At 38.9% G+C, this 14,105-nt stretch overlaps 1 protein-coding gene across 2 annotated transcripts in view; it reads right to left on the bottom strand.

The window, feature by feature from the left end:
* Positions 1-13,856, bottom strand: part of LOC116629081 (polypeptide N-acetylgalactosaminyltransferase-like 6) — a 34,990-nt gene extending 21,134 nt beyond the window's left edge. For both annotated transcript variants that reach the window (XM_032399385.1, XM_032399384.1), the window contains exon 1: positions 13,695-13,856. In XM_032399385.1, coding sequence (XP_032255276.1) covers positions 13,695-13,796 — 102 coding nt within the window. In that variant the 5' untranslated portion in view covers positions 13,797-13,856. The remainder of the gene's footprint in view (positions 1-13,694) is intronic.
* Between the last annotated feature and the right edge of the window lie 249 nt (positions 13,857-14,105).

Here is a 14,105-nt window from a genome sequence, read left to right as displayed (position 1 = left end):
TGTGTCTCTCTCTGTCAAATAAATAAATAAAATCTTAAAAAAAAAGTCCCATTTACAACTGAATTGAAAAGAATAAAGTATCTGGGAATAAATTTAACTAAGGAGTTGAAAAATCTGTATGTTGACAACCACAAGGCATTAATGAAAGAAATTGAAGAAGACACAAATAAATGGAAAGATATACTAGTACTCGTGGTTTGGAAAAATTAATATTGTTAAAATGTTCGTACTATCCAAAGCAATATATAGATTCATTGCAATCCCTATCAAAATCCTAATGGCATATTTTATAGAAATAGAACAAACAATTCTAAAGTTTGTATGTAAGACCCTGAATAGCCAAAGCAATTATTTTTAAAGATTTTATTTATTTATTTGACAGAGAGAGACACAGCGAGAGAGGGAACACAAGCAGGGGGAGTGGGAGAGGGAGAAGCAGGCTTCCAGCAGAGCAGGGAGCCCGATGTGGGGCTCTATCCCAGGACCCTGGGATCATGACCTGAGCTGAAGGCAGACACTTAATGACTGAGCTACCCAGGTGCCCCTAGCCAAAGCAATCTTGAGAAAGAGGAGAATAATGCTAAAGATATCATGCTCCCTGATTTCAAACTATATTACAAAGAAATGTGATTTGTAAATATTTTCTCCCAGTCTGTATCTTGTCTTTTTATTCTCTTTACAGTGCCTTTTGAAGAGCAGGAGATCTTAATTTCAGTGGAGTCCAATTTATCAATCTTTCCTTCTAGGTGTAAGTGCCTAGAGTGTCATATCTCCCCAACCTCACAATTTTTCTTCTTCGTTTTTTTTCTAGAAATGTTTGACCATATGCAAGTATCTAATTCAACTCTATTTTCTTTCATTAATCCTTTTGTTGTCAATACTACTGTCATGATTACTGTAGCTTGAAATCAGGTAATGTAAGTCCTCCAACTTTGTTGTTTATCAAGTATCTTAGGTCCTTTGCATTTCTAGATAAATTTTAGAATCAGTTTGCCTATTTTTTTTCACTGTGGTAAAATATACGTAACATAAAATTTGCCTTTTGACCACTTCTAAATGTGCAGTTTGGTGGCACTAGAAACATTCACATGCTTCCAACAACACAGTTCAGATTTCAGTTGCTATGGTATGTTAACTGTGAGTAATTGTATAAGGAACACATGTTGCTGTTAGCTCTTCAAACCACAAATCACTATGTAAATAATAAATGCATATTATGATCAATGACCAATTACATCACTTCTTTCAAAGTCTGTTGGTGATCATGGCACATCTGCTAAACAGTTCATACACAGTTCACATCTGTTTTTCAGTTCACACATAGTCAGAAACATAGTTGTGTTTTGTCCTTGTTTCCTATAGATAAACATGACATGACATTTTACAAAAGTGGATAATCAAAATGAGAGACTTGGCTAACAAAGATGAAAGAGCAGCAAAAAAGCAAAAAGTGATAATGCTGAAAGTGAAATTCAAATAGAATTTCTGGAAGAAATGACTGGCCATGGAAATGTTAACATTGCTGTCATTTGAGAGACTCTAGATATATAGCCAGGGAGTTTAGCAAGAGTGTATTTCTTGTCATAATGAGGAAAATACTTGTCCTAGAGAAAGTGATACCATCAAAAACTTCACATCACAGGAACTATGGTAGATATTTCACAGCATTGAAAGCATAAAGGATTAAATATTGGAAGGTGACTCAAACTTAAAAAAGGAATATTACAATTTGCCAAGGCATGGAAAAAAATGCTCTCTCTTTAGCATAAATTATGTGAAATACAATTTGAATGAATGTTCTAGCTACTTCTGATGAGTATTTTTACAAACAAATGAAATACCTTAATTTTCCTCCCAAAAAACTAAAAACATTCACATGGTTATGCAACCATTGCCACCATCCATTTCCATAACTTTTGTCATCTTCCTAAACTGAAACTCTAAACTCATTAAACAATAACTCCCCATTTCCTCTTTCCTCAGTCTTTAGCAACTGCCATTCTATTTTCTATTTCATATGAATTTGACTATGTAAGATATTTCATATAAGAGGAATCATGCAGTATTTGTTATTTTGTGACTGGCATATTTCAGTTAGCATATGTCTTCAAGATTCAGCCATTCTGTAGTATATGTCAGAATTTTCTTCCTTTTTATGGCTGAATAATAATCCATTGTGTGTGTATATATATATATACCACATTTTGCTTGTCCATTTATTGTCAAGCAAATACTGGGTTTCTATGTTTGACTATTACTATGAACATGTGTGTACAAATATCTGTTTGAGTCCTTGCTTTCAATTCTTTTGTGTATGTACTCAGAAGTAGAATCATTGGATCATATGGTAATTACATCTTTATTTTTTTGAGGAACCTCCAAACTGTTTTCTACCATGGCTGCAACATTTAACATTTCTGCCATGTACAAACATTCTAATTCCTATACATCCTTTCCAGCACTATTTTCTGTTTTTTTTTTTTTTTTTTTCCCTTCAATAGTAGCCATCTTAATGGGTGTGAAGTGGTATCTCATCATGGGTTTGTTTTGTATTTTCCCTAATCATTAGTGATATTACACATCTTTCACATGCTTATTGGCCATTTGTATATCTTCTTCGGAGACATGTCTATTCAAATCCATTGCCCATTGTTAAATCAGCTTGCTTGTTTATTTGTTATTACTGAGTTGTAGAAATTCTTTAAATATTCTGGATATTAATCCCTTATCAGATATATGATTTGCATATATTTCCTGCCATTCAGTGAGTTGCCTTTTGATACCTGTTGATAGTATCTTTGAGGCATAACTTGCCTAATGTTTAAGCTTCAAGTGGACCACCTGAGGTAATCATGTCCCTTAAAATTGGACTGATTGCTGCTCCTGAAGAGTTGTTAAACAGGAAGAGCTGTATTAGTTATCTATCAATACATAACAAATTACCCTCAATGGAGTGGCTTAATAATAAACAATTTAAAAAATATTTTACAGTTTCTGTGGGTCAGGAAACTGGGAGTGGTTTAGCTGGGCAATCTGGCTTGGATTTTCATCAGTTTCAGTCAGATTTTGGCTAAAGAAGCAGTTATCTTTTTTTTTTCAATACGTGCCCTCTTTAATATCCATCACCAGGCTAACCCATCCCCTCCCCCCCTCCTCCCCTCTAGAACCCTCAGTCTTGAATGGGGCTGGAAGATCTTCCAAGGAGGCTTACATGTTTGATAAAGTCGTGCTTGCTATTGGTAGGAGGACTCAGGTTTCCTCCATATGGGCCTCTCTAGAGGGCTGCTTGAGTGTCATCATGATGTGGTGGCTAGCTTCCCCCAAATCAAGCCATCCAAGCAATCAAGGTGGAAGCTGCGATGCCTTATGACCTCGCCTCAGAAGCAAAATGTGGAATGATAGGACATAAGTGAAAGTGTGGTTTCTGTTTCTTTTAGCTAGCCCACAGCTAAAGGACAACCTTCCTGAGTCTATCCGGGACTGAGAGAAGTTCTGGCACTTTGAGAATTGAAGTGTTGGTTTCTCCAGAGACAGCACCATGGACTAGGAGTTGATGCTCTTCTTCTGAATGGTGGAGGTGGTGTGGCTTCTCCAATGGCTTCCCAGGCAAGAAACAGGCAAGTGGGAGCACAAAGAAGAAGCAAGTCATGGGTGAGGCAGAGCGGGTACTGCATCTGACAAACAGGTATGTAAGCACGCAGGGAGGAAGCCTTTTGGGGAAATCTAGAGACATCAGGAGGATAAGGTGAAGGGTGTCCATTTCTGGCAATCAAGCCATGGTGTCTCATGCTACCACAACTTGAGTATAAAAGGCAGTTTGGGGTGCCTGGGTGGCTTAGTCAGTTAAGCATCTGCCTTCAGCTCAGGTCATGATCCCAGGGTCCTGGGATCGAGCCCTGCATCAGGCTCCCTGCTCCGTGCGGAGCCTGCTCTCCCTCTCCCCCTGCTTGTGCTCTCTTTCTGTCAAAAAAATTAATCTTAAAAAAAGGCAGTATGATTTTATTTGTAGATAATTATTAATACAATTGCTTTTTTAAATTTTTTTATTATTTTTATTATTTATTTCTGAGAGAGAAAGAGAGAGAGAGCGGGGGAGGGGCAGAGGGAGAGAAAGAATCTCAAGCAGACTCCCTGCCGAGTGCAAGCCCATGCAGGGCTTGATCCCAGGACCCTGAGATCATGACCTGAGCCAAAATAAAGAGCCTGATGCTCAACTGACTGAGCCACCCAGGTACCCCACAATTACTATTTTTAAAAAAAAATAAATCACAACCAGCACTTCTAACCATTAACCAAAGAGAGTATCAAGTGTTTTGTTCCGTAATAGTGAACATCTACCACAAGCAAACTGTGGTTAAACTAAATGCTGCTACAGTATTCATTCCATTTGTTATTAGTACAACCTGTTTTATTTTTCATACTGTCAAAATAGACCAAAAAAACTCTATGTTTTTAATAGCTTATGTAGGGTCCTAAAGTTGGAATTCATATCTGTTCAAAGTTTAGGTAATCTGTGAAATTTTATTTTTATAAGCTGTTTTCAGAATTAGAACACTAAAAGCATCCAGGCACCACAGAGCTGCCAATTGGTTTTGACCGTTTCTCAGTCTATAGAATATCAAATGGAACTATTTTCTTTACTTCAAATGTAACATCAAAAAGAGATATACTTGGGCTGGAATTGAAGTTGGAAATGGAATTCTTTTTTTGTGTGTGTGTATAAAATTGACATGTGACCTACTAGTTTCAAGCGTATAACATAATGATTCCATATTTGTATGCACTGGAAAGTGACCACCATACTAAGTCTAGTTATTGTCACTCACCACACAGTTACAATTTTTTCCCGTGTGATGAGAACTTTTAAGATTTACCCTGTTGGCAACTTTCAAATACACATTATAATAATACTGACTATGGCCACCATGTTGTATGTTATACCCCTGGAAATGGAGTTCTCGCCACGAACTAATAAACTATTAGAAACAAGGGTGATCAGAACGCCTGGGTGATAGACATTAGGGAGGGTATGTGCTATGGTGAGTGCTGTGAATTGTGTAAGACTGTTGAATCACAGACTTGTACCTCTGAAACAATACATTATATGTTAAAAAAAAAAGAAGAAGATAGCAGGAAGGGAAGAATGAAGGGGGGGGGACTCGGAGGGGGAGGCGAACCATGAGAGACTATGGACTCTGAGAAACAAACTGAGGGTTCTAGAGGGGAGGGGGGTAGGGGGATGAGTTAGCCTGGTGATGGGTATTAAAGAGGGCACATACTGCATGGAGCACTGGGTGTTATACGCAAGCAATGAATCATGGAACACTACATCAAAAACTAATGGTGTAATGTATGGTGATTAACATAACATTAAAAAAAAAACAACGTTGATCAGAACAGAAATGAAATACTACAGGCCTCAAGCACAGTGTCACTGTGCATTTACACATCTTACGGTAAGAAGCTAATTCCACAAAATGAGTGCTTCCCATTAAGGTGCTCCCGTGGCTTCATCATCCCATTAGGGTCCCGAAAGGTGGAGTTAGAAAGTAGCCTGCCGGGCTCCCTCTTGCAAGAGTTGCATTTTTGGTTATTAAGATTATGGCATGCTAAAATATTTAAATTTGCTTAAATTTCAGTAGGTTAATTTTGTAGCAGCAGGGTCCTATTTTATCTAAGCAAGCTTTCTCCTTTCTGAGGCTCCAGTGGAGTTGTGAATGCAGGAAAATGTTCGGTTCTAATGGGGATAATGACAAAAACGCAATTATAATTTCCCCTAGCCCACAAATGGGCTCACCATGTAGTTTCTCAAGTGCTTTGAAAAAAGAAAGCTGTATAAATGCTAACTAATAACATAAAGTGCCAAGGTGCTTTAGGTAGGAGAAGGAGTAGCCAAAAGCAGACTGGAAAAGGTACCACAGGAAAGAGAAAATCATTCCGATTTTAATTTTGTTAAGAATGACAGAGTAAGAGTATGATTAATCATGATGGCTAATTGTCATGTAGATGCCTAGGATCCCCATTTAAATATTATATTTATCCTATAAAATCTTCCAAAGGCTTGGGACATCTGGGTAGCTCAGGTCATGATCTCGGGGTCCTGAGATCCAGCCCTGTGTTGGGTTCTGGGCTCAGCATAGAGTCTACTTGAGATTCTTTCTCTCCTTCACCCTCTGCCCCTCCCCCATACTCCACTCACACATGCTCCCCGCCCCCACCGCCAAAAAAGTCTTCCAATAGGCTTAACAAAAAACACATGGGAAATATTGGTCCTCACTAGATAGCTCAGGAAATGCTGAATTTTGTCCTTATGGATTAGAGATTGCTTGTCTCAATGCCAAGACCCATTTTGCACATTAGAAAGCATTAGCTACTTGATTCACAAGTCATAGCTGAGCTAAACCTGGGGAAGCACTGAGGAATACTTGAAACAATGAAATTGAGCAGAATGCTTTAACTGGTAAATTGATAGCATCTGTGGGAGTTTTTGGGCGGGTACGATATAGAGCAAACGAATAGGAAGAAAATCAAACTAAAAGTTCATTTTGAGAAGCTTTGTGGAAAATTGCTGAGTTTTAAAATAATGTGGTTCTTTTTACCTCACATGTTCTCATGATACTTCACTTTCTGTTTAGTGTTTCTATGTTTGGTATGCAAATTCCATGTTTTACCTCCGTATTTTTAAAAAAATTTAAGGACAATTGTGATTCTGTTGTTATTTGTTAAACAGACAAAACACATGTGGATACTTAAAAAAAATTCTGATACCACTGGTTTAGGAGTTAAGGGAACAAGTGAGGGTCAAGCAGTGAGAAGTAAGTTTGTGTTTCGTGTTTTTCCCAACTCCTCTGTCTGGGTCCTTGGCAGAGTAGTTTTACTTTGCCTTGTTTTCCTCTTATGCAAAACAAGCATAAAACGTCCAGTGTCCAAAAAAGGACCATCGTTAAAGGGTGAGTATGAGTGCTCTACTAGTGTCATGTGCCAGAAACTTGTCTCCAGTATGGGCGATGTCCTTGGTGATGTGACATTCCATTACAAAAGGATGACCCAATGCTATTGGCTTAGGACATGTAGCATGCTCTATGTGTCTCGATGGTAGGCAATTGATAAATATTGATTGAAAAATTTCTCCAGCCTGAGCCTCTGTTGAGGCTTTAGAGATGACCCTTCTCCTCATAACACGCAATGGACTCATCATATCTTAAGGATTTATTGACTCATTATCGTCGCATAATAAACTTATGGTTGTTTTCTTTAGGGAGACTCTCATGAAGAATGATGAAATATTATTTATGAAAGATGCTTGGACTTCTTAAATAAACAGCCCCATCTAAAGAGAGGGTATTATATTCTAAAATGTGGCCGAGAAGGGAGAGAAGCAAACACATGATTGCAGTATGTGAATCATCTTTAGTTCTGGCCCTCAGTATCAGACAGTCTTATTGCCTTTTTTGTTATATTGTAAGGAAGAGTTAGAGATAGTTATTGTTTTCAGACGAATTGCTTCTGCATGGAAGTCCTAGCCATTTATGCAGGCTGAGTCTTTTTGGAAGAATTCATCATTTTCCTGCTTTTTGGGAGAAAGCCCATGATAGGCCACCGTGTCCCCGAACTCAGTGATAGTTTCAGATAATGCACCTGAACTCTATAGTTTTAAGAGCAACAGGAAGAAGTGCTGGCTGCCGTTGATGGCTAAGGTTGTCATGCTACAGCTCCTATTTGCCGGGCAGTTTTATGAGAGTAAACTGATTTACAATCATCAGGGGGAGAAAGGTCAATTTGTGGGAGCAGATTTCTCATTCATCACCATACTTTATAGCCTTGTTGGTGATTTTATTTTCTGATATCAAAGTAGTCATTTTGGTCTTGCTAAAGCTTTTCCTCGACTGATATATTTTTCTGACATAAATGAGGGAGGGCATACGTCAGATCTTGTGTTCTTCCATTTCAGCTGCTTCAGACCGGGATAGCCGACACCGGGGTGAATGATGAGGGGGCACTCACTAATCGACTTGGGGTGGTCCGGCTTTGACATTGAAACACTCCTTCCCCACTCCTCCTCCTCTGTACCTCCCTCCACCCTGACTAATTTCAACAGTCTGAGATGATCTATGGAGTCAGCAGAACCAGACGTCACCAGGGATATGACACCGGACTAATGACAACTTGGGAAATAGGTTAAGAGGTCACTTCATAGCCGACAGAGGCAAAAACCACCATTCTCCCTCAGACCTCAGGTTTAACCTTCATGCCCATGAAGTATAATAACCATGGGACATCTTCAAAGCTCATGGCATTCTGCCAAGAAACCCTAGGTAAATACATAAGGTGAAAAACATTTGTAACTTGGATGTAGATCACAGTGTGGCCTGTAGGATCATTAAATATTATGTATTAATATAGAACATATATCGCTATGTGTTAAATAATGCTAGATGTGATTTATGAGATTTACCTCCTCTTCTCTAAAATCATAATCACAATGATAACATTATAATCTCCACAAAATAGTTTATAAATAAGTATCTAAGATACAGATCTCATTCCATAGCGAGTTTAGTTACATTTATTTAACCCTTTGCTCACCCTCACGGTATTCTGATTGTTATGTAGATTGCTGGACTGTGTGGATGCCACCTGACTTTCATAATCAAGGCCATTAGTTATGAGAAGTTAAAGTTTGGGGGGCTTGGATGGCTCAGTCGATTAAGTGTCTACCTTTGCTCAGGTCATGATCCCTGGGTCCTGGGATGGAGCCCCACATCGGGCTTCCTGCTCAGTGGGGAGTCTGCTTCTCCCTCTTCTTCTGGCCCTTCCCACCCCCCGCACTCCTGTGTGTGCGCGCACACGCGCTCTCTCTCTCAAATAAATACATAAAATCTTTAAAAAAAAAGAAGTTAAAGTTTATGTTTATCTTGTTCATCATTTATCCTTCCAGGCTCTAGCATAGTGCCTGGCATGATAAATACTTTTTTTTTTTTCAGAAATGAACATTTATTGATATAGAAAATCTGATTTTTGTGGGCTCTCAGAATTCTAGATGGGAAATCTGTGCAAGTCTCCAGAGATCTGGCTCTCCCTGAGCTCATGTAAGGCAGTTGCTTCTCACCCTCCTTACCTAAAACCAATCTGAGCATTTTCCCCCTTCCCCTTCCTCGCGTCCCCATTTTTGTACTGATATGATTTTTTCTTAGAAGCCATGATGAAAACCTCATAGTCACATTTGGCCTCTCTCTCACCGCAGTGTGGCAAATCAATAAAAACCTTTTAGGAAATTTTTTTTACAAATGCTTCTTACATTCAAAATGTTATTTTCCTTAGTCTTTCTCCCACTAAATATTTACTTGTTGGTTGACCTGTTTTTACCCCTTTTATTTTTATCCTGGCATTTCCTGCTCAAAAACTATGAGTACCTCCCCACAATTTATAAGAAAAATACACCCTTCTCTGGACACGGGTCCTCCAGAGTCTGTCTCCAAGGTACATTCCTAGTTTAGCTCCATAGGTCCCAAACACAATCCTTTCTCACTGTCTGTGCCTACTCCTTCCTACAGGTAGGAACTCAGGCTGGAGCCCCCACCCTTCTGCTCCAGCTGCCCCTGTTTACTCCAAGCCTCCCTATGAGGGGCACTATGGTAGGAGGGGTAAACCTTGGCGAGTCCGGTCTCAGTTCACCATCCCAGCTCTGCTCACTTGACATTTAACCTTATCCCTTCTAATGTGAGTTACATTTTCAAGTTCTATAGGCCATCCTGTGCAATCGGAGTTTTACGGGGTTTGACTTCTTTTGTTTTATAGCTTTCTCTTGCAACTTGGATGATGGTTGCCATAAAATGCAAGATGATATTTTAGAAAAGAAAATATTATTAATACTATGTCAGTGGCAAACCACAGAAGTACACAATCCTCTGATTCGCATTCTGTCACACCCCTTGCAAACTTAGAGTGAGTATCGGTTCCAATTTTGTGTCCCATGCTGTCCTCCTTTGGAGCTAGGGAGGACAGCTGTGTGAGCCTCCAGGACAGCCCCCCTCACAGTCGGCAGGGCTACCCTTCACTGGCTTGGGATCCTCCTGGGGAAACTCCTTTGGGTAAAGTCGCATCCGTGGGATGACCCTTGTGCTACAGTCAGCTAGTATGTTTATCCATGGGGTGACGGCTCTGCCCCTCTGTCATGTCCTGTTCACAGAGCCACTGATCTCAGGTCCAATGGCTTTGACTGTCCCCCAAAGCACTAGCATTCACAGAGAAGTCTGTGAGGTGCCAATATGGCTGCTCCTTGGGCAGAGTGTGTGGTTCACCTCACAACCCATCAGAATGAAGGGTCTCCTTGGAGTCTTCCACCCACCTGCCCCTCAGCCACTTCCGCTGTGCAGAGGCTCGGTGGGCCTTTTGCTGGGGAGCTGCTCCCTCTTCTGTGATGAGGACAGTGTCATCTCCAGGAAGGGACAACTGTCACTACAGCCCTGGGGACTGTCTCGTCTCCCTACAACAATAGGGATTAGCATCCCTTCCCTCAGGGACTGGCAGTTCGTTCCTGGTGAAAAGATACTACAACAATGCCCAGTATACAAACATTGGACCGGATGCCGACTCAGCAAAATATCTAATTGTATTCATGATGAGTGGATACTCTGATTCCCAGAGGAAGATCAATTGTAAGTCACTATCTCTTGGATTTTTGCATTTTATGGGAACTGACAGAAGGATGCTAATTTTTATTTTTGCCAAATAAGGGCGTTAATAAAAATCTATCTTGTATTCTGTCATAAAAATGGAAAAAAGTCTCTAATTGCTGCATAAAAAGATATCATTAAATTGAGTATATGTAGCTTTGTGATCCTTTTTTTCTCAGTTCACTGAGGCTGGGTGAAAGCTGGTCCAGGAACTGGCTCTGGGTTACTGGTCCTGAGTTTGGGAACCACTATTCTGTTAAATTTGTTCATTTAATTGAGGTGCCCTTGAAGGTCCTCTTTCAGTTCAACAGCTATGTTGCCCTCTCTACTCCTCCTCCCTCTACCTGTATATATCTTTACAATACGTTTGAACAATTACTTGGTGTCCTGTATTGTCCTCGGATGGTTTCATATATAGCTATCTTGTCTCTCGCAACCAGACTATAATGCTAGGTAAACAGAAGGTACTAATTATTTGCATTTGTTTCTATAATACACACACTGGTGCACTGTTTAGAGGACTGCAAGCTATTCACACAACTGTGTGTATGTGTGTGTGTGTGTGTGTTTGGAAGTCAGCTGGAATCCTCAGTTTACATAGGTACACACATAAAATGTGCACGTTTTTGAAAAATTAAATGAGCTTTGTAAACTAAGAAAACGCACCTTTGGAGTTAAAATCTCCATCTTCTACATTTCCCAGTGAGGCTGGAGAGATTGACTACCCATTGAACAGACATGGCCCTGCATCTGAAGCACCTTTAAAGTCTCTCATCATTTTTGATGATTTAGTAACGACGTAGAGGGTAGCAAGCAGGTAGTTGAGTCTCTCCCACAAAAATCAGAATTGTTTTTTTTATTTAAGATATCATAAAACATTCCTTAGACTGACAGTGGAGCTTCAATATTTATGACTTTCTGATGGCTCTAGCGGTTTAGGAAAAAAAACCAAAAACTAAAAATGAGCCCTCAAGTAAAAGTGGAAAAGATTAAAATTCCTTTTTTTTCATTTGAATGAACACTCACTTATTTGCTGGGAACTTTATGTGCCAGCCCTAGTTTTCCTATATTTGACAGTCCTTGAAAAAGTATTTACTGTTATATATACTTTTATATACACTGTATATATACTTTTATATACACTGACATAGTATTTAATTTCTTTCTTGAAAATATATGAACAGTTTTATTTTTTGAAAATATACCCTCTGGACCAGCACAACTTTCCCCTCCAGTTTGTACACACTAATTTTGACTACAAACCAAGCGCACATTCCATCCATCTGGCAAATGAATGATGCAGAGTGGGGCACAAATTGGGCGCATTTGAGTGGGTGAAAGGGACAAGTGACAACATCATTATCTTTGGGGTAGTTTAACCTGCTGTGATTTATGATATCCACATGGCTGATTTGTGATAATGTGCTCAAAACTGGACCTTTTAGTGAATTCTTGTTGTTCTCCTGAATGAGCTTGGAGATTCATATGTGTTAAGTCTTATGACAAGATTGAATCATATGTCCTTGTCCAAGATGCAGCTCTTTAATTGCTTTATGATTTTGTGATTTTTTTTCTCAAAGAGCATATTTTTGCAGCTACTCAGTGGAGTACGCTACTAATCTTTTGAAGAGGGCGTAATAATATGACTATTTCCCTTCAAGGTGTATGTGAGGTAACTTCATGACTATTAACTCACACTGTTATAAAAAAGATTATGGATGTGGCTTAAGGAAATGGACAGTGTTGACAATCTCAGAAAGGGAGTAAGAAAGAATCCTCTTCCCCCAAAAGACTCACTAGAAATGAAAATTTTTTTATACTTCACTGAAATGTTTAAGTTTTAGTTAGACAAACCTGTAGCATTTTCTAGTCTTAGTTTTTCCTGGTTAATTAATCCTTTCAACTAATATTTGTTGAGTGTCTATCAAGCTTTGTTCGAGGTGTTGGGAGTGTAGTAGCAAATAAAACAGAGAAAACACTATGCCTTTGTGGGGTTAATATTTCTAATGAAACCCGATGAACTAGTTTATATTTTAAAGAAGCTTGTGAGCTTATTGAGCTTTCTAGAAAAGACTCAAATAGTTATATATTGCAGCCATACTAGTAAAAGAACGAAAATGAATAATTCAAGATTAGATTCCTAGGAGAACACTGTGTGAAGCGATGTGGCAAAACCACCTTTTTTTTTTTTTTTCCCCCCTAGATTTTGTATCTCTGCGGTGGCAGGTACATACTGTGGTGAATACAACTAACCCAGCTCTAGAGACAGTCACATGGAAAACAGAAATTGTCAGGATTATTTCACGAAAGTATCATGACTTTCTCCCAAATATGTATGAGAACATTCTAAAATGCAGAAGAAAAAAGCATCCTTTCATTTAGCCTATGAAAAAGGTTTTATTTGAAACAGTATCTGAAAAAACATCTTGCAACTGGCCAAATTTGGGATTTTGGGGATAGGATAAAATTTTAGGCAGAGCTGGCCCTAGTTGCAAATGAGAAGGCAGAGTTTGGGCAACCACTTCTCCCTGTCTTGTTTCTCCATCTGACTTTTTATGGATCCTGTTACACTCCATGAAGGGGAGCAGGGGGAGTTCTGAAGACCTGGGTTTAAACCCCTCCTCTGCTATTTATCATTCATTTGTGCATAAACAAGCCACCTGGCAAGCCCCAGTTTTCATCTACAAAATAAGGCTAAGACTATCAATCTCAAAAGGAAGAGGTAAAGATTAAATATAATGTATGTGAAAGTGTTTTGAAATAATTAAACACAAGAATTAGCATTAATAGTTAGTACTTCCTTAAAGAATGGAAATAAAACTCTGAGGAACACAGAAACGGTTTATATACTAAAGCCTGTCAAATGGAATGGGAAGTGGTGGAGTTTTTATTTTAGTCATTTGTTTCTATCAGACAGTGCCTGTCCGTCTGGGTCACAAATTATACCATGTATGAGGCTGCTTAGTCTGCCTACAGGAAGCCCTATCAAGCCCAACTTATTCTGACCCCGTTACTCACTCTTGCCAGGCTGGTCCCAGATGGAACTTTATAAGGGACGTACTTCCTGTAGATATGACCAACTCTAGAACATGGGACATCAAACATTTCTCCTCCACACATCCAAACCTAAAGAGAGGAAATTTAAAAGTATAACGAAAGAGAACAGCACACCACAGATAAAAAAAGGAATCATTAGTAAGAATCATAAAAAATAATCTTAGAATCACTCGGTCTCTAAATTAATAATTTCTATTTATCATAAAAGGTTAACCAAGAAAAAAAGAAACCTCACATTTTTCAAAACCTAGATTCATAACAGTATAGAACCAAAATACTAGTTCAGTAAAGTCTAATTTCCATAGACAGCATGTTGGCATATTTTTATTCTAGTAGAATTTGTTCACAAATATTACATTGCAGTAACATTTA

The sequence above is a fragment of the Phoca vitulina genome, unplaced genomic scaffold, assembly GCF_004348235.1.
Source record: "Phoca vitulina isolate PV1807 unplaced genomic scaffold, GSC_HSeal_1.0 scaffold264, whole genome shotgun sequence".
NCBI lineage: Eukaryota > Metazoa > Chordata > Mammalia > Carnivora > Phocidae > Phoca > Phoca vitulina.
Note: the sequence above shows the minus strand (reverse complement) of the source record. Positions and strands in the feature narration are given on the sequence as shown.